This window comes from Amblyomma maculatum, chromosome 1 (assembly GCF_055883805.1).
Source record: "Amblyomma maculatum isolate TAMU_Amacu chromosome 1, ASM5588380v1, whole genome shotgun sequence".
NCBI lineage: Eukaryota > Metazoa > Arthropoda > Arachnida > Ixodida > Ixodidae > Amblyomma > Amblyomma maculatum.
Genome location: NC_139344.1, coordinates 133,787,607 through 133,815,071, shown reverse-complemented (window position 1 = coordinate 133,815,071; position 27,465 = coordinate 133,787,607). Strand labels below are relative to the sequence as shown.

At 47.0% G+C, this 27,465-nt stretch overlaps 2 protein-coding genes across 2 annotated transcripts in view; both read right to left on the bottom strand.

Moving 5' to 3' along the window:
- Positions 1-6,958, bottom strand: part of Prm (Paramyosin) — a 29,628-nt gene extending 22,670 nt beyond the window's left edge. The window contains exon 1 of the mRNA XM_084589026.1: positions 6,655-6,958. Coding sequence (XP_084445152.1) covers positions 6,655-6,756 — 102 coding nt within the window. The 5' untranslated portion in view covers positions 6,757-6,958. The remainder of the gene's footprint in view (positions 1-6,654) is intronic.
- A 9,400-nt stretch (positions 6,959-16,358) lies between these two features.
- On the bottom strand, positions 16,359-20,007 carry LOC146203971 (pfs47 receptor-like). Its single transcript, XM_084586061.1, has 3 exons — positions 19,851-20,007; positions 17,306-17,517; positions 16,359-16,711 (listed from the first exon to the last, which is right to left on the bottom strand). The coding sequence occupies exons 1-3, from the start codon at positions 19,870-19,872 to the stop codon at positions 16,457-16,459; spliced, it is 489 nt and encodes a 162-aa protein (XP_084442187.1). The 5' UTR covers positions 19,873-20,007; the 3' UTR covers positions 16,359-16,456.
- Between the last annotated feature and the right edge of the window lie 7,458 nt (positions 20,008-27,465).

Here is a 27,465-nt window from a genome sequence, read left to right as displayed (position 1 = left end):
CTTTTTAATGGCTTTTGTGGAATGCATGGTGGTAGAGCGGTATCTTTGTCGATCTAGCGTTACGCTTATTAGGTAGCCATTACCCTTCTCCGGAATGAAAATCTTCGTGTGTTTCGCGATCCAGAATCTTCTGCAATCAGCTTTTAAAGGGGGTATCACGCAGTAAAAGATGAAGAGCTGACATCGCTTTGCTCTGGCTTTTCTTTTCTCCGGCTCCTCTTTCCGCGTAACTTAAGGTTCATTTATTCGGACTGCGATTTCTTTATTTTTAGTTGTTTTTCGCATGACGGCATGCTGCTGTCGGGCCTTGTAAAGATAATGCGTTTCGACTGTCATGAAAACAGGGCAAAAAAATAAAAGAGGAACGAATGAAGGAAAGGGAAAGAGACGGCCGTCTTACGAAAGCAGTCTGGAAATCGAGTTTCACCGTAGGACGCGCTCGCACAAGGAAAGGATCCCTTTTCAGGCAACGAGAATGCGCCGCTGGCCTTTGTGTCACTGCCTTTAAAGATGTGGTAGAAATGCGCGATTGAGCCCCTTCTTTCTAACAACGAATTCCTAAGGCCAATGAAGGTGAAAGTAACGTGGCTTTGTATAATCAACGCTGAACGAGAATTTCTTTCTTCAACGCTGGCGGATTTGATGCGTTTGGTGATGTGAAGAAATGTAAAACTCGATTTCCAAACCTGCACGGTGTTTTACCCGCTGTCTTCATAAGCAGCTAGGTGCTCCTCTTCTGTGTCGTGTACCTGCACGATCTAAAATAGTAACAGCCGCGCTACCAGCTGCCTCGGGACTAGCGCTTGAGCAACGTGACTTTACAGACCAGAGGAAAACGTGAATACACGAGCTATCTACACATTGTACGATGCAGATCCTGCGCGCTAGGGAAGCTTTTAATGCCTGCTGTTCGTTACACTTTCCGTGTTGCTTTTCAACGTCGCGTTCCCGAATGAATGCTCGCAATGCTGAATTTAGGCTGGTAGGGTAGTCACGGAAGGAATGTATTCTATAGGTAAACTCTTATAAACTTATCAATAAAATGAATTCGCGCAGGTTGCGTTGAATTCTAGTTACCTTTTTTTTTTTTTTTTTTTTTTTCTATGATAACGGCATCACAGGCTTCGTGTGGCGCAAAATGTGTCGTCGTCGTCGCAGTTGCAGTAACAACAAACATTCTACTTCTTTCGGCTGACCAGTAACGATGTTATCGATGGTATGCAGGCATGGGCTGTGAGACACATGTTTAGTGGGGCACTCAGTAACGAAGATATTGTTATTTCTTCATCGCCTCAAAGGATAGTTTTTCTGTTTGTTTTTTTAATAGTGCTGTGAAAAGTTCGGTAGCTTTGGTTGCTTGATTGACTTTCTGTAGCGCACATTTTTCTTCCGACTGAATTACACTACTATATTTCTCCTTTCAAATCCGCACAAAAACGACGCTATTAATGCTTAATGTACGAGGGTTAATGCTATTAATGCTTAATGTACGTAGCTGAATGCGGCTTTTGTTTTTAAATTGTGAGCAATTAAATCACGTGAGCAAGCGCTACGACAGTTCGTGCGCTCTCGTTTGATCTCGCCGCACCTAGCAGATAAATATCCCGCCTTGATGCTGGGCGATTCGTAGAACTGAGCAGGACAACCCTAACTGTCCAATTCGTGGAAATCGGCAAGTACGTTGTTTCGTCCGGGCTGAATGACGTTTCGAGGATGGCCCAACGCGTGAAGAGGAGCCCGCATGTTCCCCTCGAAGCGCCTCGCCGGAGCTCATCTTCTTCCGATTGCAACGCCGGCCAAACTAGGGAAGGCTCAGTCGGTGGCGTAAATAGAAGGACAGGCCGGAGGTCGGCCGGAAAGGACGACAGTGACAGAGGTCGGCGAGTGACGTGGCGGCGCGTTGTGCTCCACACGGGCGCGAGACGAGCGAGGAGGTGCCGCCTTCCGAGCCACCACCACGCTCTGTTTCCAACCGGCAGCGCCGCCACCGCGGCCCGGGAGGCAAGCCGAGGAGACCTGCTGACGTTTATAAATACACCCAGCAGGATCTCCATGCTGTGGCCAAATTTAGCGTCCCAGCCGACGGTTCCTCAGCCGGTGCGCCGGCGCGCGCGTTTTCTTGGTGAGCTCACGCCCGATTGCTGCTCGCCCGTTCCCCGCCTGAAATTTTAGAGCTGCCCCTGTGGGCTCTGCCTCGCTAGGGGTATCGCCAGCACGGCCACCAGCCGCTTCACCCCACGTGCCTACAGGGTACATCCACCGCAGGCAGTGAACGCACGAAAGGTCGTCTCCTCTCAGATTGGCTTAAATATCGCTGCACACACTGCAGAAGTTCTTCCATATTTGTAAGCCTACTGCGAATGCTGCTTTGGTCATCTCGTATTGCGTTTGGTCAGCTAAAATGACTGTTAAATGGCGATAACGTTTTAGTTTGTTGCTGTTTGCTGAACGCGTGAAATATCAGCAGCCTTTTATAGATTTTATTTTTCGTTACCCCTTGAGAGGATGAAAGCAGTGCATGCTATGCTTTCAGGCTACGACAGATTCGACTCTGGTGGCTCCAGCTGATGCCAGAAGCCCATGCAGTGTGTTCTCCCTTCTCAGACATCTATCCCTTGCTAGTCAGTTGCCAAGAAGCCACTGACCTCGCAGGCGAGTATATATTGTCGCACTCGATTGCACAGGACAATATGACCGGTCCCTTTTTTTTTTTTTTTTCTGGACTACTGCAAAGTAAAGCGTATGCTTTAGTTTCTGCTTATGATAAGGAATGAAACTGAAGATACTAAGCTGCTCAACTTAAGTTCAACTAGTTTGTATGTGGTAACTGCGATAGTCTCGTAGTTTTCCTGTCTCTATCTGTATTACCACTGCACACAAGAAACGATGGAACTTAGCTTATGGCCAAATACGCAGCTTGAAATTGATCTAGGGTCGTTAAATAAACATAATAAAGTGAAAATGCTCAATTAATCAAATTAAATGAAAAATTGTATAATACTATATCCCAAGAACTACATCATTTCGTTTATTTCGAATGTAACTTGGTCATTCCGTGCGTCAAGCTCTGGTTACCTTTGCTATTTTTGCGCACATTTGTAATGTGTTTTGAATGAGACTTTTCAGTTTTCTATGAACTTGTCAATGACCTCGTCAATGAATTCATGATGAAACATTCGCATGTTTCTCTTTATGCCAAGACAATAGCTAATCGTCTTTAATCGCATGATTATTTTTCAGAATGTTTTGCTACAGAGGAGATTACTGGAGTTAGCTTAATTTAAACCTTAAATCTGGTTCACCCTATTCGTACTTGCGGCTACTGTTATGCTGTACCTCTGCATCCTACGGAGGTAGTGAGCCAAACGGGATAGTTATTCAGCTTCTTTCTTTTTTTTTTTCATGAACATCGGAGCTTCCGTGGCTCGGGAAGGAAAGCCTCTATCGTGGCTACGTGAGGCATCTCCCTGCTTGTGCCACAGGCTGAAACTTGCAATGGAGTAAATGACTGCACGCTGATTTCGTGCTGCGTATCAAAATGTTTGTCGGCCTTTCAGGAATTTTTGAGCTGCTAACTTTTTACTACAAAACAGCGCCAGGACAGCATGATCCTAAGCCCGTTTCTAGCCCTTAGGTGTGTGTGTATGGGGGGGGGGGGGGGGGGGGGGACGCGCGCGTTACGGGTCCTGCACAGTTAAGCCTCATTTACTTGGTATGTACTTCATTGCTTTTCTTGCAACCCATGCAATAGATAGTCCGGCCGCATACAATGAATACTTTGCAACTCCGACGTATCGGCAATGCGATCCTGGTTCGCCAGATGCCTGATTTGCGCAAGCGCTCAGCGCAACCCTAATTCTCTGCTAGGGCGCCACAGTTGCTGCCGACCACCAGCAGAGGTGAGCACAGTTGCAACTCGCGTAGCGAAAGCTGCCTTTCTTATTCAGCAAAGGGTTATACAGGTAGGTGTAACTATTGCGCTTGGTTAGTGCCGGCGATGGTGACCGTAGCAAGTGGCACACTACGGTAGTACCTCATTTCCTTGTGTTTACATCACTTAGTAACCGCTATTGACAAAGGCGCATTTTGGCAGAGTGCGTTTCGCTTATTCGGGACGGCTGAAAATGCAAGCCCTTTGTTTTGTGGGAGTTGTGGAAGGAGGAGCCAGAGATGGGCATAATCTTAGCTGAAGTCACCCGGCTTAGCAGAACGTTATTCATTGCTAATAAACGTTCAAACTTTTGTCCCTAAGCGTGACTGAGCTGAACTCTCCAGCTTCGAGCGCCGCCCGGAGCATACTGGCCCTTGCTTGAGACGTGGTACGTGCCAGGTGGTGCCAGTTATGCAACGCCCAATATGCCCCGGGTGCGCTCGGACTGGAAGAGAAGCCAAAAGCTTTCCCAGTTCTCTCTCATTGATTCCAAATAGGGACGCGCTGTCACTGAGCGCAACAGGTTCCATGCTGTTCGCATCCTCGAATTGGCTCTGACTGAAAAATGCGTCTCGGTGCCAACTGTCTCCCGAGAGAGCTGAGAACACACGTGTCACTGACACTAGCACTGCGCCACACAGTGAAGCGGAGGAGGCACCCCTCAACGTCTACTGGGACTGCTTCGTGGTTCGAATAAAACCTGAACGTTCTCTTAGAATGAGCCCTTGTGGGTGTTTTGGCACAACTCCCACAAGACTGGACTGGTCATTTCAGAGAGGTTCTGTGCGAGTCCTTGGGATAACATGGCGGGAACACCGCAGAATTTTGGCGAGCAGCAAACTACACGCGGTGAAAGTTCGCACGAAGCACTTTGTTACAAATTGTTATTTCAGATCACAGTTCTAATCTGCTATTAAGTGAATCATTTATTAAACAAAAAGTATCGCAAACGTACTTTGTCCTTCACGGCGTGAAAAATGTATTCGTTGGTATACTGCCGCTGTCTATTCAGCGAGTGTGAGTGCTGAAATGAAAGGCTTCACCTGTCCGAAGGCCGCTAATTCTAAAGTAGTTTGGAAATATAGTTTCACTTCCAAAAACAATTATCCTCAATAAAAAAAAAAATCAATAGCTTTTCCATCAATATTTGCGTACTTGATATTTGTTTGAACTAGACAATGTCATAACTGATTTTTTTTTTTTGTTCTAAGTGCCTCCAGTGCAAAGCGCGAGTTCCGAAATCCGACGCCATGACCAAATCAGGCGACATAATTTCATAGATGCGCTACCAAGTATCACCTCTGAATTTCGCAGAACTGAGAAGGGAAAAAGGAAAGACTGCGTTATGACATACATGATGCAACGTTCACTGTTTTCGTTTGACCATTAAGACATCAAGAGATATGTAACCGAGCGCAGGAGCCCATAGAGTAATCGACGACAAGGCCAAAAAAAAAAAAAGGACATTTTGTCTGTTTTCTTTTCTGCACAGCACAGTGTTCACCTCTTTCTTAAACGGCCGTATTGGACGCATATCACCAAAGCAAGTAGTTGAACGTAGGCCGTCGTACTCGTGGTCAGGGATAATCACTGTATTTGGTTAGAAAACTAAAAACGATCGCTTCTACGTGTACGTCACGTTCCGTCGAAACAAGCCCGGCGTCATGCAAGCCGCGCCATTACTTATTTCCCCGCATTGTTGAACGCTGCGCGAGTAAATGGGTGACGATATTTGAGCGAAGAAAATGGCAAGGCCGCGCCGAGAGCGAGATTATAATTTGTGAGAGTGCCGGCCGACATTCGTCCAAGTGTGTATTACAGGAGTGCGAAGACAAACGAAATAGGTGAATATACTATTTTGTTTCCATGGAGTATACGAATCGGAAACAAAGCCGACCTCACAATTTGGACCAGTTTTTCGTTGAACGAACCTGAAAAGTAGGCTTCGTGCGGCTGCTTGCTTTGGAATTGCCTGTCGATACAGTTAAAATTAGGTGCCCTAGATTAGCGATTTCGTTGTTGTCGATGCTACTTTTTCTTTACAACATTTGCTGCTACCGTTAGATTTTGTATTAACCGGCATGGACGCTTGCTAGAATTCTGCGTCTTTCCACAGGCCCAAAATTTTACACACGTGCAGCTCACGGCATGGGTCGCAGTTTTAGCCGAACTTCTACAGGAAACTTATTGTGACATCAGCGAACGCCGCCGAATGTCATCGTTCACCACCCTCAAGCTAGCGCCTACTTCGACGGTTTAGTCCTATGCGGTACGTTCGCCTCTTGCGGTTAGTGAATTTTGCTTGAAGAGACAGAATCACACTTCGAGCGGCTGTTCTGATACATACGAAACGGAGATTTTCACCGAGAAATTTAACGTTAGCAACCGTCACCCATGCGTTATGCTGATTTTACGAAGTCAGTGTTAATGTTAGCATACGGGTTAAGTTCAGCGTCGCCTTCTTAAAAAGCGCAACGCTGTTGCTTCAGCGAGACGCCGCCTCAGCCTTTGCCGCCGTTTCTTTCAGGAGGCTTGGCTTTGTCAGAGAGACAAGCCTCCAAGCTGAAACGTTGGCAAAGGACAAGGCGAGAAAGTCGTCTAGCTCCCAAGTCCATCTGCTGCGGCGGTGTCCAGCCGTCGACACAGACCACGGCCCCCGCGAGGGAGGAGCGGCGGTTGGTCGCACAGCTGGGCAGCAGCGGCAGCGCTCGGTGAATGCCTACCTCAAGCCTGGTGAGCGCGCCGAGGTCGGTGCCATATTCGATGGAGATATCTCCAGCACCTCCGGAGCTCTTGTACATGTACTTGCTGGTCCTGGAAGACATGGTCGCTCTTGTTCAGCGGAGCCGAGTTCGTCGAAATGGAGTCGAAGTGTGGGCAAGGCTGGGGTCCGCGCACCGGGGAACCAGAACTCACACACCACACCAGTGAGCGGTAAGAGCCCTCGACGTCGAAGTGAGCAGGGCCTGGGATCGCCACTTGAAGGTCCTTCCAGAGGGCTGACTCCGCCGCGTGAGGGCGTGCTGGTCGGCTGCAGCCAACAAGGTGCTCCAGCGGGGCTTTAGGCCGTTGCTTTTTTGCTGCGCGCCCGCCCGGCTGCAAGAGGGCGGCTCTGGGCGGCCCGTTTTGGGACTCCGCGCTCCGAGCTCGGATTTCCCGGACCGGAGCCCTTTTTGGGAAGCGCGCCGTTGGCCCAGTGCGCGAGCCGCGGGCATGCCTCCGAGGAGTCGGCGCTCGACCGCCGGCGCGCGCGTCGCACAGCCCACTCGCGCATGGCCATATACGTGAAAAAAGAAAGCGTCCGTGAGACGGGGCAATCATCGCCGCTGCCACTTTCGACCGTCATCGCGTGGCTGCAAATAAGAAAACTCTGCCCTCGGTAGTCTCGATGAGGTCATGCATTCGGAACGAGCAAGATGCGGAAATACCGCGTGAATACGTGAAGAGAGCTTCATTTCGTTTAGAATATTTCCCAGCTTTTATTTTCGGCGAAATGAAGATGACCCTTAACAATTGTAGAGTTATGTGGCATCATATAACAAAATTTTGAAGTTTATGTGTGTGCGCAAGCAAGGGGGGGGGGGGGGGGGGGCAATGTTAGACAAATTGTTGTCCTCTTCAGGTTAAGGTTAATAAGAAATATGAACAGAAGCGTCATCTGCTTCATTGTAATCGTAATAGCGAATACTGATTTTTATTATTTTTGCGCAATATATTTATTTGTGTGTGTGTGTGTGTGTGTGTGTGTGTGTGTGTGTGTGTGTGTGTGTGTGTGTGTGTGTGTGTGTGTGTGTGTGTGTGTGTGTGTGTGTGTGTGTGTGTGTGTGTGTGTGTGTGTGTGTGTGTGTGTGTGTGTGTGCTCATGTACTTCCCACTAAAGGTCTCTGGCCGTGCTGTAGAGGCTGATTTAGTGGACTTGGACAGGCACATGCGGTGCTGCACATCGGCCAGGTCAGCAGTCGCATTTCCCTCCCCCCACCCCCCCCCCCCCCCCCCCTTTTGCACTGAGAGTGGGAGGGGCACATTGCAAGTCGCCGGCCCCACAAGCACGCATCCTATGCTGTCTAGGGCACCGCGCGGCGCGATTGTTCCCAAAGAGAGCGGCTCGTTCTGCTCGTGCAGAGGGCCGCGTGTCCTCGCCTCGGCGTAAATGACACCTCCCGCTGTCCACGCACCACGCACGTAATGGCACACCTGGCTTCGTCAAGACGGATTTGGGAGACCGCCATTTTGGAATCACCTTTCCCAGCAGCGTCTCGGAATGTGACCGGCAAAACTCGAGACTCTCCGCTCAAAAACGTCGACTTGCCAGGGTTCGTCTCCTCCCCCTCTGCTCGTCGGCAACGAGCGAGCTCTTTTCTCCCTCTCTATCCTTCCTTCCTTCCTTTCCTCCACTTTCTGCGGGTGCTTCAACCGCTCTGATTTGTGAATCCTTTAAAAATAGCCACCAGCGGTTTTTTTTATTCTTGGCTTGCGACTCCTTCGCGCGTATTTTTACTTTCCCTTCTTGTTTCCGCTGCGGCTCGCTTGTGGCAACTTGTCTTTCAGTCTCCAGCTCCTGTCTCCGTTTTTTTTTTCTTCCTTTCCTACAAGAAAAAATAAGAAAGAAAGAGAAGCGAAGTTGAGGCTGTTATTTTTTGCTTTTTTCTTTCTGCTGCTTTCTGCATCGGGCCTATCGTGAAAGTGGAAGCAAGCGTTGGTGTCACCGCCATGGAGACATCCGCACTTATGACTGGTGTTTTCAACTTTGCACTACCATCCTGCTCAAATTGGAATGTGAAAGATGCACTTACCTTTTTTTTTTTTTTTTCCTACAGCTTCGTCCCTGACGCTAGTACCTAGAGCTGTTGAAACGTTAATTTCCAAAACGTACATGGGAGAGCACAAATGGACGGGTATTCGCTAATAGCTCTTTATTCCGATCTGATTTGTACGCACTTATCACCTCGTCTAGGCTCGCAGTTCACTTTTGTTAGCTTTCGCTCGTGTGGCTACCCATTAGGAGCTCAGAGGCGCTATGCCTTAACGATCTTCCGTTCTTTCCCAGCCGTAGCCGCTCCTCATTACGGTGCGTGCAGGCAGCATGCACGCTGAGCAGCCGCCAGGAGCTGCTTCCATACCTGGCTCCACTGCAGCACGTGCAGGGTGGCTCATTCTGGCCTTGGTTGCTCAAGGCAGCACGACGCACTGCAGCATCCTCTTCGGCAGAAGCAGCTTACCTCTGCTGCCTCCAGAGTTCGCGCATCGCTACCCGAACAGAATCTTCGGGACCAGCGAAGAACACATCTCCGATGGTGACAGCATACACATCGCGAGACAACGCGTAAGTGTTATTTCGTTGTTTCTCCGTTGGTGGACTTAGGCGCACGGTGATCAAACGTCGCGACAAGACGTTTGCTTGCCGAGCGCCTGCCCAGTTAACAGTTGTGTGTTTGCTTTTGTCGCGGTTGCTGCGTGAGAGCCATGATTTTAACACTGTAATTACCGAAAGGCGAACACTACGATTGTTAGAAGAACGTGTTTACAACGTTTTCTTTTGTGTGTATGAAATGCACTTGAGCGATTGTACCTAATTGGCATCGACGCCGCTCATTTTCATTGCCGTTTTGACACGTCCCTTCGCTGTGTAAATGTTTCTTGTAAAATTACGACATGGAGGTTCTGGACGAAAAGAGTGGCTGAAAATGTTAGGTTTCAGCGCAACACAATTTAGAGCGAAGCGTGAAGTTGTTGCGATGACTCTACTATGACCGCGATATCTTCAAGGACCATGCATTTCCAGTGCATTGGGGCCTGGCGATTTAGTCTGTCGAAGCGCAGCCGTTGAGAAAGAAAAATTGGGTCAGTGCATCGCACTTATGGTTTCCTTCGATTTCACTCCGTTCCGCCCCCCCCCCCCCCCCCCTCCTCCCCTACTTTGACACTCCGATTGCACAAATAGTGGGAGGGTGCCAACGGTTGAGCCAGTAATGGTGAGCTGAAGCAAATGCCGTGTGGCCCGGATGGAATCTTTGCACTGTCCTTCGTGTTGTATCGGGATTTGCGAGAAAACCCTCCGCCAATCTGATGCTAGGGAGAACTCCTTGTCACTGCTGAGACAACCTACAGCTTCCCTAAAGTAAGTTAAAATCTAGTATTGGGGCTGCTGCTCTTGAATTGGGGATCTAAACTTTAGAGTGAACTGAGAGGAGCACATTAAAGAATCGCAACCGCTATTGTCGAAATCTGCTGTGCAGTTCGCGACTGGAACTAAACAAATAAAAGCTTCGACCATCAGCAGTTAAGCCTCAATTGATTTTAATTGCTGGCTTGTCACATTTCATACCAGTTCACGCTGCCCTGATTAGGAATTTATTAACGCCACAAAATCTCTAAATCAAAGCTAGAGCGTCTGAGCTGATCTCGATGTTTTTCAAGAGCGAATGCTTAGTAAGGCGCTCTTGTGCGTAATGGTTGTAGCTCACTTGTTCGTTTGCTGCAGTAAAATTTGACCGTCGCCAGTTACCTAAAGAGCAATTTTTTTTTTTTCTAAGCATTAGGAATTATTATCGCCTATACCACCCTCCATGCATTTGGTTCCCTATATTTCTGCGTTATTTCGTTAGATAACGTCATTTTGTGACGTATGCAAGAAGTATTTTCTGGTGCAAAAGTTTACGGTAGCTCTGCCTCACGACACAGTCGCGTGCTATTACGAGCAGATTGAAGATGTACGTACAGTCTGTGTCAAAAGTGTAGAGTCCAGGCGGTCTGCTTCTGAGACACTTCGTGCGGCTTGTAATGCATGTCCAGTTGTCTAGTATTGCGAATCTTTTAATGGTATGAAGATATTTTGTCCTACCATCTACAGTGGAAAGGACCTAGACTAATGCTAAATCAGTGCCACTACACTGCTCAGAAGCAGACCTCCTGGGCTCTACATTTTTGACAAAGGCTGTACATCTCATCATGCCCCAGCCCATTTAGGAGGGATCGATTGCATGACGGCGTCAAAATAAATCGTTTCGGCAGGCACGCATCCTTAAACTGTTACTGCCGATAGCACACTGCACCTAATGAATATTTATTGCTAGGCTCACCGTAGAAAATATGACGCTGCAAAAGATTCATTTATTTGCACGTGTGCAGTACGTGAAGAAGCGATAAGGTCTTTTGGCATTCCTGACCGCCAGCTTGTCCACGGGTGAAAGCGCTCATTCGTATAAAACAGCAGTGTTAACGACCAGCTAAACGTGATGGGGAAATATATTTCCACTCTCGGCTGCTTCAACAGTCGACCCTACCGTGCAGTGCCTTGCTAGGCCGATTAAGATCCTTGCAGCTCGTGTCCAATCGCTCGATTAGAGAGCTCGTTCAGAAGAAAGCAATGGGAACTCGAACACTAACAGGTGTATCATCGTCAACGAAGAGCTATAGCGTTACACACTGCATCCCACTTTGGATGCTTGTGACTCCACGGGCTTCGTCTTTAAAAAAAAAAACTGATATAAATTTACCGTTGATGACGCCACAGCTCCGCCCTAATCGCTTGGGTTTTATTAACTGAGCAGGGAAATAAGGCGAGGAACAGCCGTGTACTGGCCGCAGTTCCTGGGGATAATACGGCAGGTCGCCGGACGTCATCCGCCTCCCCTTTCCGCAGCTTCGCCCCCATTCTTTAAACTATCAGAGTTTTCACCTGCCACTCCCACCTCTTGACCGAACGAGTTCCTCGTTCCTTGAGCGGCGTTTGCTTCGTTTTTCGTCCCTGCCGCGAATTGTCCCACCAGAGTGAAGAGTGAAAACGCGTGGGGTTAATTACGTCGGGGCTTTACTCGCTTGACGAGGCCTGAAGCTGACGTTGAGGAGCTCCAGCGCGCCATTAGGAGCCTCGCGCAGCTTCCAAAGCAACTGAGCTTGCCTCCTCCTGACATAACGCGACTCGCGAAGGGGCCCCCCTCGCTGTGTCGCTGCCTTTCCCATATTAATTCAGAGAAGGCGTCGTTTGTCACGAATGTCTCTGCGCTCGTAGCCTCGTTTCTTGTAGTTGCTGCGCTTCTCCACGCCTAGGTCCGTTCGGAGCTTTCCCTTGCGGTACGTAAGGGCTTTGCAGCTCGCCGCCGGTGACGGTCCCGGGGCTTGTCAACGGCCGCGCGATCTTCCTCGTCTGCATTATTTTTTCCCCCTACGCGGGCCGCGTATAGTCTTCCCGCCGTCGCCTTAGCCGTGGCACTGTTCCAGGAGTCCGCGGTACTCCCGGCTGCCTGATTCTGGACGCAAAGATGAGTCAGCGACACGAAGTGGATGCTCTCTCTGATTCACTCGCACGCCTTTCGAAACAACAGCCGCTCCAGTATTAGTCACCACAGCGTGAGACGAAGTAAATAAAATAGAACTGCGTAGAAGTGATCCGGAAGCAAGTCGAAGGGATTTAGTGCACAACTGCGGGCCCGGTTTTGTAGGATGATTTTTTTTTTCTTTTTTTGCGGACATGGGCTCGGACGTGAAAGGCATTGCTGCATCCAGCTTGTTCTACAAGGGCCAGGTCGCTGTGTGACGCTGAGCGGAAACGTCGCTTCGGTGCTGGTGACAGCAGCGAGTTTAGTGTCGCCTTTTTAAAGACGGTGCGCGAAAGCGAAGACGGGCAGTCATCGCTGTACTGCGAAGAAGCCTCAAACCGTCAGTTTTATTTTATTTTTCATTGAGTAGCTTAAGCAAGATTTGTGTCAAAGTCGAAATAAGGTGTGAAAAAGTGACCGCTACCCTCCAAGCTGTACCTGGCCAGGTCTCAGTTTTCGAGTTAGCCCTCGCGTTTGTTATAAAGCCAGACATCACCTCATCGATTGTCGAGGCAACGCTATATAGGCTGTGGAACAAGCTGTACGAAAGGGCTCAGGTTTAATTGCGACCCTTTGAGGCTTCCAGCTATGGGCCATAATCGCAGTTGAGGCTTGGTTTTGCATTTCGCTACCGCTGAATTCTGGCAGCCCCGACCGATAACGCACTCGCGAACTCGTGTTCAGCAGCCGAACATCTTATAATAAATGCGGAAGATCAAACCGGGTTCGTTAACCTTACGCTGCGGGTTGTTTTCGTTTTTGTGTGCGCGCAATTTCATTATGCCTGGTTCTCGATGGGGAGAAGAGGAGCCAAATTTAGTGAAAAAACAACCGCACTAAAAATGACTCAAAATGCCCCATTCTACTACTGCATCTCCCTATACTGCCCACCATTTTTTAGAATATATATAACGTCCTTTGGAAAATGAGTTTCAGTGTCATCGTTTTTATGACAGAATGCGTCAATGGTATCTTCCCGGGGAACGCTGTCAGTGTAAGCGTTTCGCAACTTGAATGATGAGAGTTAAAAATAATGACTGGTAGCCGCTTGTTGCAGTTCATTATTGACAGACTATCGTAAATTTAGTTTAGCAGTAGGAAATAACCTTTTCTGTCTGCAATGCTTGCTTCTCCTACGAGTACAATATAACAAGTTGCTATGCGACCAACGCAATCGCAGGCGAATATTGTTTACCCTCAAAACTGCTCCAAAAGGCCGGCAAGCTATAAGAACGGCCATCAAAGACCTTGTTTACTTATAACCTAAGATTTCCAAACGCTCTTGGCGAATACGCTTGACAGCGGCTGGTGGAAAACGTAGCCGATCTAATTTCCGAATCGCCACGTACTTGATGTTTCCTCGTTTCCATTTTTCCTTTGGTCAGAAAATCAGCAGTATCGCAAAACGTAGCAATAATAACATCGCCAGGTAGTAGGAATTGTACGCCGTAGACTCACTTTAAGAGCTGTTACGACGTGGAGACAGAAAAAAAGTAATTTGTTTTGTGATTCATTTGCAACAACAACAACAAAAAAAAAAGAAAAACATTCACTACACCGAATGATTCCCGGTACTGTTGACCATTCTTTACAACTAACTAGTCATACCAAAGCCGAAGCATTTTTTACAAACGTAAAGTTTCTGCCATTTCCATAAAAAAAAAAAGAAAAAAAAAAGGTAAGATAGCTGAGGCCCCGTCATTTTGTGAAGCGGTACGGGGTAGATGCGCACACGCAAAAGGGGGCATCTGTACACGGACAGCGTGCCAATGTACTTCTCTGTAATGTACTGTTTTCAGAGGTCTTGTAAGACGTGCAAAGAAATTGGCTCTTTCTAGTGCGGTTGGATCTACTGTTCCTTTCCTTTTATCTGTCAACCTTCTTTATATATTTAATTCACATCTCAAGACTAAGTAGTCGTTCAAGTATAGTCCACTGTTTTGTTATTTCACAATGCTGAGATAGGCTGGAAGAGGTGGCAGCAGAATCTTACGCATTATGGCGTGCAGAGTACGTACACAGCGATGCGGTGCTTCCCACCTATCGGAGACACCTTATCATCGACGCACACTGCATCACAGGGGGCTACCAATTTCTCATTCCCGTTCCCGCCATAGAAAGAGCAATGCCGGACTTTCTTATAGGAGCAAGTAGCTGGCTGATTCACAGAATATGAATAAATGTTACACGTGGCCGCGCACTAGAATGCGCACGAGCTGTTCAGCCGCTAGCCAACGATAGCGAGAGGACCTTCTAATACTTCCGTCCTGGTTATGAAACTTCAAATTTTGGACGCCATCTAGAGTGCCTCGATGCATCGAGGCATACTAGGTCACCTACAAAAACGCACCTTGGCGGCATGTTAACTGGAGGGGAAAGCACTTGTTGGACACACCTGTGCCATTTAATACACACTGGGAGTCAGTTATCATCAGCATGTCATTCATTAGCACACAGGCAGAAACACTTCGAAAAAAAAAATTAAAAATCAATTCCTGAACTGCCTTAACTTTGCCGCTTTACTTCTCTAATTTTACTGACTTGGACTCTTTCCCGACAGAATGGCAGCTTGCTGCCCTTCGCTCCAGGCTGGCGCCTCTTGTAGAGGCTGGTCGCGTCCCTATATGAAATTTTGAAAGGCTCGTTCGGTATTTAGGTTCAGTCCTGCCATGGTGCCATCTGCCCGTCGATCCCCAGAATTATGTCCAGTGGTCTGCGAGCTTTCGCTTGCGTTCGCGTCGTTCGCCACAGGGACAATAGTCTTTCCATCGCTATATTTGTAGCGAGGCCATCCATTGTTACCCTGAACCTCCGAAATCCACTCCTGGTATATCGGGCGAAACGTACCTACCTGCAGTGGTTCTGATAACGAGGAAAAAAACAGGGTGGCTCAACGCACTTAGTTGCAAGGCTGTGAGAGAATAAAAATTGGAATTGTCTTCCGCCTTACTGTCCAGTGTGTGTGTGCAGGTAGTTTTATTTCGTCGCCACTTTTTAGCCCAACTATTAGGAAGAAATCCTAGCCGCATCCGGAATTCACAAGGTATTCCTTGGAAGTGGACATACGCTAAATAGAAAACATGTATTTCTGAGCCAGCGATGGCATTTTGCAAAAAAGAAACACGATTTGTCGTACATAACACTGTTGCATAGGATAAAAATCTCCTGTAATAGAGGTATAATTCCCCTCTTAATTATGGCAGTTAACATATTTAGAATGACTGTGACTGCCGCTACACTGCCTGTTTACTTACTGGCATGTTTAAATCACTGAGATAACATTTTTCGTGCCATTCCGAAAAACCTGAACGATTCTAAAATCTCTGGGCACCGGACGTCTCTGACGCACTTTGGTTGCAATCAAGGGTTTAGTTTTACAACTTTCTCCTGAGGGGCTCCATACCTGCACACAGAACGAATGTCGCAGATTTCATTACGAAGTAGTGCGCAGCCCCCGTCAAAATTCTTCAGGACATATCATTTACTCGTGGTCGAATGAATGTATCTTGAATGCTCCATGTAGGGCAGCATTAAAGCATAGACCAAGCAGCAAGCTTCTCTAGAGCGATATGAATTCATTGTCTAGTATTTCTAGTGCCCTTTGGTCTTTTTCGGTGGCGTGATGGCTCTGTTAGTGGCACAAACTATAAGGACGCAATGACCGAGGAGGAGGAGGAGGAGGAGGAGGAGGAGGAGGAGGAGGAGGAGGAGGAGGAGGAGGAGGAGGAGGAGGAGGAGGAGGAGGAGGAGGAGGAGGAGAAGAAAAGGAGGGCAGAATACCTCCTTTGTGATTACCCTGTTTTTGCAACTGAAATCCATACGCTGCGTACTGCACTTGACCGTCTGGACGCTCACCCCTTAACGGAAGGGAAGATCTTGGGACCATGGCCACAAAAGTCATCTGCGCTCAAAGCCTACAAGGCAATGACAGAGACTGTGCATTAGACAAATGAGGTCTCGTGCAAGCTGTGAGCTTATTGATGATCTTGCTATTCGTGGCTCTTTTATAAGTCTACATCGTTTACTGACTCGCCAGAAGACATCCTGTTTTCTTTTACGTGAGATGAGTGCGAAGACTGCGCACTCCTAATCGAAAACAAAGGCCCACCTATGGTGCGATGAGCCGTAGCGTTTATTTCACTTCAAATCAGCGTAGGACGGCGGATGCTCTGAAGACGCCCTGCCTATAGAGAGCACACATTTGCACTCAGCGCAGCTCAAGCTTCTTGCAGACGAGGACCTCGTAGTTGTCGAAGCTCAGCTCCTGGCCGTTGTGCGCCACGTAGAGGGTCTTGTGGCTGGGGTGCACCTTTCCAATAAGCACGCCCTCGCCGACCTGGACGCGGCCGATGAAGAGGGGCTCGTTGTCGCTTGTTCGACCGGCCTGCACGGCTCCGTACGGCAGCTCGCCTTCGGCGGCTGGCACCCAGGCCATTTTGTCGGGTGTCTCGGTCGCCAGGCACTGCGCGAACGATTGAAACGTACGCACCATAACTGTAGATATTTCCGAAATGCGTGAATACCAGATAAGGCTAGTAATGATAGCTTCTCTGCGCGTTAATTCTGCGATTCAGGTGATGCACCAGTGACCGCGGGCGAAGTTGTACTGGATCAACTTCAGCATTCATAGACAGCGGGTCACCCTCACAATTGAATCTGCTGAGGGTCATGTACCACTAAAACGTTTCATGAAAACAAGATCCTTGAAGGGATTTGGGTTCTACTCATGCCTGTCAGGCTCGCACATGTGTTCGTCAGATTTTCTTGGGATATGTGTATTCATACCTGGGCTTTCATGAAATTGCCTTGTACTTCACAAGTTATGTTTTCTCGTGTCAATGTCTTTTTTTTTTTTACCAGTTCAATTCTCGAGCTGTGGACACAGCAAAAAAAGCGAAAGTGATCCATACGTGACTGACTCAGCTCGTTACGCTGTTCTCTAGTGATGTTGGGAAAAGCGTCAGGCAGAGTAAGCTCGGTTGTTGACGTGTGAAGAGCTTTGCACTCTCTTCCCACGCCTTGATTTTTTTTCTCTTGACAAATAATCAAGGCGCACCTGGTACTCAGAGTGCGGGTGTGCACCGCCGTTCCAGCTGACGTAGCAACAGGAGATGGCAGGCTGCGCCCAGCCGATGAGCGTCTCGCCTTCGTGCACAGCGCGTGCGACGTACACGTTCTGGCCGTTCAGGGTGCCCGCGCTGAGAGCGTGGTACGGCAGACGGTTCTCTAAGCACGTCACCCACTCGCAGCAGCACTGATACTTGGTCACTGCGGCACGAGGAAGAACAACACCGAGTCAGGTTCCCGCCAGACACGCGCTATCAGATGAGGCAAGAGATGTCACAGCAACTGCAACAATCACCCCTCGGAAGTGGCTTGTATACTGTTCATAGCATGCCCACCTTGATCATTTTTCATAGCCCTTGGTGAACTTACTTTTGCCTCATATTTTTTTTTTTTTTTTTCATTCTGTGAGTGGCATTCAGGGGCTGTAATTTCAGGTTCATTTTGAAGGTAGCGCGAAAAACGAGGACCAAGAGTAGAAGGACACAACACAACGCGCTACCTTCAAAATGAACCAGATTCAACTCGCCCAACTTTCAACCTTACTACTGTAATTTCAGGTTTCACATTTTTTATCATTTACATCTACTGCAGGCACGTCTCGAGCCCGGGCTCGTAAAATTTTATTCCGGAATTCTAAACGTGGTTGTTTCACAGATGTGCTATTTCACCGTCGTCAGATGTAGCCTAAGAATAACGCAAGATGGCCATCGCATAACCTTCAGTTTAATTTACTTTGGCAGGGACATGATTGAATCACGGTGAAAATGGCGCCGGTAAGTGTTCGTCAAAGAAGCCATTTAAACTGTTTTAAAATGTGCAGCTTGGTTTCAATTCTCTACAGATTTTCATCCGGCAGAACCAGAAGTGAACGTTATTCTCACTCTCTTAATTAGCTCGGAAGAAGCAGCGAGGTATTTGCTACATTATTTATTCATGAAGATTATTCTGGCCTAATCGCAACGCTAACTTATTTCAAAGTTAAGAAAAAAAAAAAACTATCGGCAAGGCCATGCTGCGGCCCCACAACACTCGGGGGTGAATATAAAATATATTCAAGGAATTTCGCCTCGTTAAATTTGCTAGCCTGTTTCAAAGTGATTACAACAACAAAACGCTAACGCCTGGCTATGCTCAAGTTGCATCTTCAGCGTACGCCTTCAGTGCGTCCAGAGCATATTTGAAGATACAGTAAGGATGAGTTACTTAAGATATCGATGTCATGCTACTGAAGTGTTCGACGGACCGGAAAAACCTCCAAGAGTGTCTTCGACCACTAGTACAGCGAATTTCGCAGAAAGCGATAGCAAAACACGCGCGGAACATCACAGCACTGGGGTTTAGCCGCATAATATGTCAAGTGTTGAAACCGCCTTTTCTTCCTTTCCGTTATTTTTGGGGTTTGGAGGTAGCTCTTCATGAGAGTCTTACGTTAGCAGGTTTCAGATCTTTAGCGCGCGCACAAGTGATTCTTTCCCCGTCATCCACACGTGTCTTAAGCATGCTGTCAGCACCATTTCTGTACTTCTTTCAACAGCAACGACTAGTTCTGGTGACTTGCGCAATTTCGCCACCTGGCAATTTGCAATGCATTCAACTGATTTACTTCTACAATCTTAGATGACACAAGCTGCCCCCTGGCAGCCTCCTCTTCCGACTCAGAGGGAAGAGAAGTCTAGTAGGCAGCAGGGGACGTGAGCGTGCGGCTTTCAGAGCGCAATTCGAAACCACAGTTCGCTATTTCAGGTGAAATGGCTCCTTCTAGGCGGGGTTTTTGTGAAATCTAAACAGATACTTTTATATAGACCACCAGATGTGCTGGCTGCATAATGCATGATGACTGCCGCAGCGTACACATCTGTTTTCACAAATGGATACCTGCACAAAATTCATTACACGCGCAATCTTCATCTTTCGCCGCGGCTCGAAACAAACAGTGTCTGTAACGTTGGTCACAGGTTTCGCTTAGCAGATTTCCGTTTAGCTCAGTCTAGCATATTTCTCACACTTTCTTGTAGACAAACCTTCTATATTTGACCTTGCATCGAAGTACAGCCTTTGTCAATAGTGTAGAGAGTCCAGGGGGTCTGTTTCTGAGCCGTGTGGTGGAGAGCTCATTTAGCATTAGTGGAGGTCTTTCTTACCATCCATAAACTCAGAACACTCTAAATGCATTACAAGCCGCACGAAGTGACTCGGAAGCAGACCCCCTGGCTCTATACTTTTGACAAAGACTGTACATCAAAGTGCCATGACATCTGGCAGTTCATTTCGGAAACATGCATTTCACACATTTTTGCACAGCCTTATGGCCCACCTGTGCAAAATTGTGGCGATAAACTGCCAGTGAAATTTAACCATTCATATGCTCCCCCCCCCCCCCCTCTTAAAAAAAAAAAAAGTCACCCGTGAAACACTATGAAGGAATTGGTAATACATCAACCATTACTGTTTCATTTTCGAAAATTTGACAAATCTTATCCAGGCCACTGATCGCTGCGCTTCCTTGTGCTACCAAAATTGTCGACTGCACATACCTGAATAGTCGGCGTCGGCCATGGTCACTGCGGCGTGTTCGACAGGGGATCGCGTTACGTCACCTGCTTCGGGAACGGTTACTGATGGACAGGAACCTCACGGCATATATAGGCACGAGGGATATCGGACGCCTTGTCCAACGTGCGCTAGATAAAGGGGAGGCAATTGAGCAAACGCGCCTATCAGTAGAGGGACGAACTGCACGCCCTGAAGGAGCGAGTGGAAGAAAGAGAGGCAACAGGGTCTTATTTGGTCTGGTCGTCCACGGCAGTGTCCGACAAGCCAAGTCGCGGCAAAGTACAAACGCGCCTGATAAGAGCCACCACAGAGACGCATCAAAGGGGCGAACGAAAAGAGATATGCAGGAGCATATATCACTTGCATATGCCCAAATAGACTGTGCCTTGGAAAACAGTATCGGCGACGTACTCATCGACCTCTTGGAAAACCGCTGTGTATCGTACTTTGCAACCGCCGCCTTGTATTATCTTAGACTCTTGGGATCTCTGGTACTCTTAAAACAATTAGTTGGTCCACCTTTCTCACTCTGGCTTGCACAGAAAACAAAGGAGCGATTATTTTCTATCCTCCAGAGCACTTAGTATTTAACTTTTGTTACTACTAGGTCTGCTATTGCTGCATGCACGTTTATAAGTACATGCATGGGCTTGTTTTTGCTTGTTTGTTTCTTTTTCTTCCGTTCGCGCGTTGCTTCGCTCGCTCGTTTTTACATGCGCTACCTGCGTGATTTAAAGATTCGCATTCAACTAAGAAGTAGATTAAAAAGCTCATGTAGAATAATAATAAAGATATTGCACGAACACATAATCAAAACAAGGAATATTCGGCGTGGGTCATGTCAGTTCATGCGAGGCAGCACTAACGTCAAATCCTAGTCAGTAGCCTACTAACAGCTAAGGTAACATAATCTGAACATGAGCTTTCGCAAATCAAGCACCCTAATGTAAATAAATAGCATTCTAGCCATTCATTTCGCATTTTCCTTACAGTGTAACACAGATGAAAGGACTTTTGTTCACTGAAACGGTTGCATGGCGTACAGATTAGTAGTTAGGCGTAAATTTGAGAAACAAGGAAGTGCTACTTAAGTACATTGCCCAATTTGGCGCTCCGGAGCCAGTTTTCGTTCAGTAGAGTGCGCTTCTCAGTTACACTCAAATGCCACAGCTGGGTCACGAAAAAATCTCCTTAGCTGGCTTGGCGGTATTGTCCGTATCAAAGCATGACATAAAAAAATAGCGCGTCGCCTGGCAAGGACCAGAAAGAAAGAACACACACAAGCGGTAACCTCAACAGTTTATTGTGAGCTCGGTGGGTGCGAGATTTTCCCTGGCTTAGTGTCCGCCTCCTTTGCGTGAAAATGCATGAAACATGGGCTTTCAGCCAGCTTGAGCGGAGGGAAAAACCCTTGTTTCATGGCGTTCTTCGGTCAAGTTTCCCTTACGCAATTAAAATCACATCATCATAATCATTTAACAATGATGCGCAAGTACAATCAATCAATCAATCACCATCGTCATTTAAATATTATATGCTGGGAAATCTAAATACCCTTTTTAATTCGCAACCATATGCATATTCGGTCGTTCCAGCTCCTATAGGTGGCGCAGCGGCAGCACGACATGGCGACTGAGTCGATGGTAGCGCCGCTGCCACAGAGCGCACGTTTTGACAAGCGGGCCTGCTTCTTCGGGTTGTGGCATCTTTCGTGTGAGAGTTGGCATTTAAATAAGCAGCAGTATGTCATATCAGTCATAAATACGAAGTTATCTATGAATTTGGCTGCACTAGTTTCAAAATAAACGTTCGTTGATACGAGTGCGCATGGATTCGCTAGCTCAGAACTTAAAACTCCGTCAGTATTACTGCATGTACTAAACATGCCGCATTAAAGGGCGGCAACTCTTTAAGCGACGGATTTTCGGATATTCACCTTCTATTTTATGACATGTCTCAGCGCAGCCAATGAGCGTACATATTGTTCACGAGCTCTATACCGAGTATATAACAGCTTGTCTTAAGGGTATATCATGAGACAGACTGAAGCAAATGTATGCTACTGTTCGAAATAGTAGCGAAACGGCCATTTTGGCTTCATGAAACAGCCGAAATTAACGCTCGAGGCGTGTTCTTTTCACAGCCGAGAGAAAAGCGCATGATCATGTAGGTAGAAGACATCTGTAAAGAAATGATTGCGTTTGTTCAGATCCATTGTTCACCCCATCCGAAAAATTAAAATGCAACTAAAAAGTTAGCGCATTTCAAATATATCGCTCCTATTTACCCCAATGAAAAGTGAAAATACATCTGAAGAATGTGCGCATTTCATATCGTTATGTCGACGCGGTGTGGCCAGGAAGTCACGCTTATAAATCTTATCCTTCAATTTTTTTTATTTTTTTCAATTAACCTCGTAGTGATGAATCAGAATAAACTAAAGAAAAACTAAATAATAAACGAACCGCTGCACGCGGATAAATATAGGTGGTCATTAATAAGAGAAAGGGCTCCCTCTTATGCACGTCCACCTTAAAAGATATCACCATACGTTTGATATCAGCTTGGTGTTTAAACACTGCAGCACTTTCGTGCAGCTGCGATGGCATGATATTAATTTAATGCAATTCGTGAACATGAATGCACTGACGACGCGGCTTTTTTCCTCAACAAAATACGTCGCTCAGAATCCGCATGAGTCAAGTCAAAACGTCGTACGAACCGGCCTAGCGAACCAAAACGCTGCTTTTTACACATTTGCTCTGTGGCAGGAACAACATATTTGCTTCGTCAAATGGTTTTTTGACTTGAACATCTAGGAATCGCAAAAATATTCGTTTTCTGCTCGCATCTTCACGCTCCAAACCAATGCGGTCGCCCGCGCGACGAAGAGCTACCACCGGCTCGCTGCTTCAAAAACAGGCCGCGCGGCGCCGCCACCATCGCTGAAACGACCGAATACAGTTGAACCTTATGTGAGGTGCAGCGTGCTGACAGAGCCTTTGTTTACACCAGTCGAATGCGCAGCGATACACAGAGCCACACTGGCGGCAACTCTGCCGGAAACCTTCGATTCTCAATTATATGCGGCACTTTTCTGTGCCCGTCCGTGCTTTTTGTTTCGTCCACACCGTCTCATGCGTGCACGGAAGTTAGTTTGACCCATAGCCTCCTTTATACACTCTATGGTTTGAACTTAAGAATGTCTTCAGGAGTCGATATGTCTCTGAATCGTAAAATCATCAACTCCATTTAGATAGAATATTTACTACAGAGGAAGCAGTGGAAAGTGGATTTTTTTTTTTTTTTTTCGCATTCGCACGACGTGTCTATGAAAGGACGGATTCAGGAGGGTGTAAGAGATTCAGCAAATTCAGAACGCAGATAGCGTTTGTAGCTGCTCGCCAGGAATTTCTCGCGCCGTTGTCTGAACGCCGCGCGTTGACGATGAAGCGGCGATGCCCCCTGCCAACGACAAGCTGTTATGGCTGAAAAGAGGGAAGGATGAGCCTCGGGTGTCACTTGTACGTCGGCAGGGCTCAATCAGGCATTTTAAATGAAGCGAGCGTCTAAGAAGCGCCACAGGAAGATGGGTGAGGCGCCGGAAGATGTGTTTTGAGGACGGCAGGAAATGTAACCGAAATGTTGCTGGAGAAGCTTCGTGGATATTATGAACTCAGCTTTCGTGACTAAGAGACCAGGTACTTTCTGCAACGAGGTGTTAAGTTACCGCTTTTTTAAAACACACCTAGCGACAAAGTTCAGGTAACTTTTAGCCCCGCCGGAGTGGAGCAGTGGTTACGGCGCTCAACTACTGTTCCCAAGGGTGCGGGATCGAATCCCGGCTTCGGCGGCCGTTTTTCGTTAGAGGCGAAAAGCAAGGCGCCCGTGTGCTGGGCGATGTCAGTGCACGTTAAAGAACCCCAGGTGGTCGAAATTTCCGGAGTCCTCCAGTACGGTGTCTCTCATTGCCTGAGTCGCTTTGGGACGTTAAACCCAGCAAACCAAACTAATCAAGTAACTTAAACTAGTGTTTGTTAGATTCCGTCAAGGTTAAGCTTTGTAGAGCTCCTTTGAGGATAATAATGACCTTGGTCAATACCTGCTTCGTAAAAAATAACAACGCACCAAAGTTCCAGCAAAAAAATCCTCACAGATCGTTAGATCTACTTCTCCCATCAAAACACTTAAGGTCAATGGATGACGCTATTGTGACCTTTAACCCATCGGCGTGTTCAGGCCTGAGAGCACTAAGCTGTCTCCGTAGCCGATCACGCCTCATGTAAAAATGCAACACACTACCGCGCTCTGCAGTAAACATTGTAGTCTTCCTCAAGTTCCAAGTGCAAAACACTCTCGCGCTGTGCAGGGAACATCGTCTTCTTCAGTAAGTTCCACCTGCGCCGCTCCTTCATTTAAACTTTAAGCTTCATTGAACTGTGTCAGACAGACTGCCGAGACCATCGAACAACGACAAGATAGACTAGCTCGAGAAGCTTAGAGCAAAAGCGAGCCAATTAAGATCGAAGGGGGAACAGTGACTGCGACGGGGGCTGGTGGCTAATGCATGTGAAACTTGGTTCAAAGAAGTTTAATCTCAGAAAATTTTTTTCATACCTTTTCCCCACGAATTATTGTTGTTTCTAGCTTATTATCACATTCCTGAGTAGCTAATAAGGGACACCAAAACAGAATACTCCAAATTAATTTCGGCCGACTAGCACTACCGAGAGTGCAATCTTTATTGCAAATCACTGCATCCTAAGTAACTCCTACACTCATCTCCTAATATCATTACATCCTCCATACTGAAATATCGTCATTTGAATATTTATTAGCCGCTCAGTTCAATTGAAATGCCACCGTGGACGCCAGGCCGAGGTGCGGAGCTTGCGAATTGATGCTCAGCAGCAAAACGACGTACCCTCTCAGTCATCGCATTTTCTTATTAGCATACAAGTAATAAAAGTGCTTATCATTGGGCGAGTTGAGAAATGACAGCATTGTTAATGGGAACAGTGCAGGGAACAGAGAAGGAGCAATTAACACTCCCCATGCTTTAAATAAGGTCACTTCGCGGTTTAAGGAGACGTGTGTGGTTTGCAAGCTCCAGGAGCGCTTTGCATTAGCAAGGCATCTGTCGCGCTGCTTGAGAAATAATATGCTTATCTAACGGTATGTTACGTGATACCCCACGCCTATCTGCTTTTTGTTTTCTTTTCGCGGCGCCTGGGTGCGCTGCGATAATTGTTGGAATTTTCATCTTTATTTCCTTAATAGCCGTTTAGCTGCAATTCGTCACCTTTGGCGTGTGTTTTCCTTTTCTTCTTGCTTTCTCCATCACCCTCCGCTCCCATTAACTGTTTTCAAATCAATGAACGTCAAGGCCATCTTACGGGTAGTAATAACTAACCTGCATCGAATCAGGGAAACGAATCGCAGTTAACAGTAAGCAATATAACCATTTTGTGCTAGAAAGGCGCGAGTAGTCAAGCCAGAATACAATAGCGATATAAAATCAAGAAACCTGATACAGAAACGAGCTCTTGTACGCTGTAACTGTTTCGTTTTTATTCGCGAATATTTTATTTTGCCATTTAAACCGCGAAAGATTGCGAGCAGTATTTCCTGCGGCGTACTGTATTTCTGAAAAACAAACAAAAAAAAAACGCACACACACACGCTCACACACACACATTCTTTTATTTTTTTGCTTCTGTCTTGAGAGAATCTAAGTGACATTCTGGATTATTCTCGCATTACAGTTTTCCAATGGGCCAATTTCGAGAAATATGAGAGCATTGTTGTCGAGGGAGAAAACAAGATAGCAGAGAAAATGCGGTTTCCGCCTTCACCAGCAAAATACGCAGTCATTACCTAAAGTGAGGCGCATGGAGATCATGTACCGCACTATACGCCAACAATGTACCGTCGATCGGCCACCAATGTTTACGAGACCTGCCTTGCGACGCAGCCGCTTGATAATATTACCGGCTGATGGAGCACGCATGCTCGTTCCCACAAACTTTCAAACATTTCAGGCTTGCGTGACAGATTAGAAATATTTTTCTCACGGTATCGGATCCCGTAAACTTTCGTGGCTGATGGCACCGTATAGTTACCCGCACTATGAAATAACTTCTTTTCCAGAAGAATTCTAAAAAAGAATGGTGGTACTGGCAATACGCGGAGTAAAATATTTAAAAGATTGGAAGCAGCAAAAACGGGATAAAGTTAGGTTAATGAAATGCATACTTAATTTGCTATGCCTCTCCTTCAAATCAATATAAAACGCACTCTTCATCACAAAATGCAAACGACACGTAACATCACGTGCAGCTGTTTATAATGCAGTTTAAAAAGAGTGCAACTAAAGTTGGCTCCGACATAACTCACTGCATCCAACGTGAAGCTTAACCACAACGGGTTGCTTCAGCCTCTGAAGTGATTGATCGTACGTAGGAACCTTCCGCATCCCAGCGTGGTTTCCATGGTTTCTGGTCTCCTTGCAGTCTTATTTTCTCTCCACCTCGCATGGCGATATATTGTAGTCTTGACATTCACATACCGCAGCACTCACAGTACTGCGCAGCACATTCCCATTTTTAAATAGAGCGCCTGCTAGCATTCACATTCGTCGGTAGCAGAACTCGCGTGAGAAGAATCGGTGCGTTTATTACGCGACGGAGAAAATGCTCTTTTTTTTTTTTTTTTTTTTGACAGCCGAAGTAGGGGCCTACTTTTTTCACTATGAAAGCGCGTTAATTGTACGATTGAATACAGTGACACATAGCCCGTGTTAATAAGACCATTTGAATCGAATATCATTCGAGATTATGATTGGTATTTGAACCCGAGGTATTCCCGCGGTGTGCTCTATAGCGATTTCCGAGGACACTCGGAAGCTTAAACATTGTTTCGCCGCTTTGCATTAGCGCTGCTGCCATGAAATTCCGTTTCTCGAAAATTACGTCGAAGGGCCCTGCCGGGGTGGTGGAGTGGCTAGGGCCCTCGACTACTGTTCCCAAGGATGCGGGATCGAATCCCGGCCTCGGCGGCCGCTTTTCCATGGAGGCTGTGTGTATCAGTGCACGTTAAAGAACCCCAGGTCATCGAAGTTTCCGGACTCCTCCACTACGGCGTCTCTCATAGCCTATGTTGCTTTGGGACGTTAATCCCCACAAACCAAATCAAATCAATTTAAATCGAAGCTTTTAGCGTCAAGCTGGGCTGCACGAAGAATACAGCTGGCAATAATGAAAACTATTTGCGGTTTTTTTTTCTTACTTTTTACTACACGCGAGTTATGGTTGAAATTGCTTCTGTGAGCGGCATTTTATGGACGCCTATCCTCTTTTATCGATCGCTAGCCCTTAGCGTTGCGAACACCATGATAATGAACCATGCCTAGCTTCGGCCGTGCAAGCTATGTATCGATAAGCGGGTCATGTAAGCGAGCACATTCTCGTTTTGCACCCGGATTGCCGGCATGGTGACGTCAACTTTTTTTTTTTTTCGTTTTAATCACTCTGCGTACATGCAGTTCTCGATTTTCTCTTTTAGTGCGTTAGAACCGTCTTCTGCGATGTGTTGGGT

What these genes read in the sequence shown, in the direction of transcription:
- LOC146203971 (XM_084586061.1), bottom strand. Translation starts at nt 19,872, where the DNA reads ATGGCCGACGCCGACTATTCAG. An exon ending in GGCCGACGCCGACTATTCAG is followed by an intron (nt 17,518 to 19,850) that starts GTATGTGCAGTC and finishes CTCGTGCCGCAG; the next exon opens with TGACCAAGTATCAGTGCTGC. An exon ending in ACCCGCACTCTGAGTACCAG is followed by an intron (nt 16,712 to 17,305) that starts GTGCGCCTTGAT and finishes TCGTTCGCGCAG; the next exon opens with TGCCTGGCGACCGAGACACC.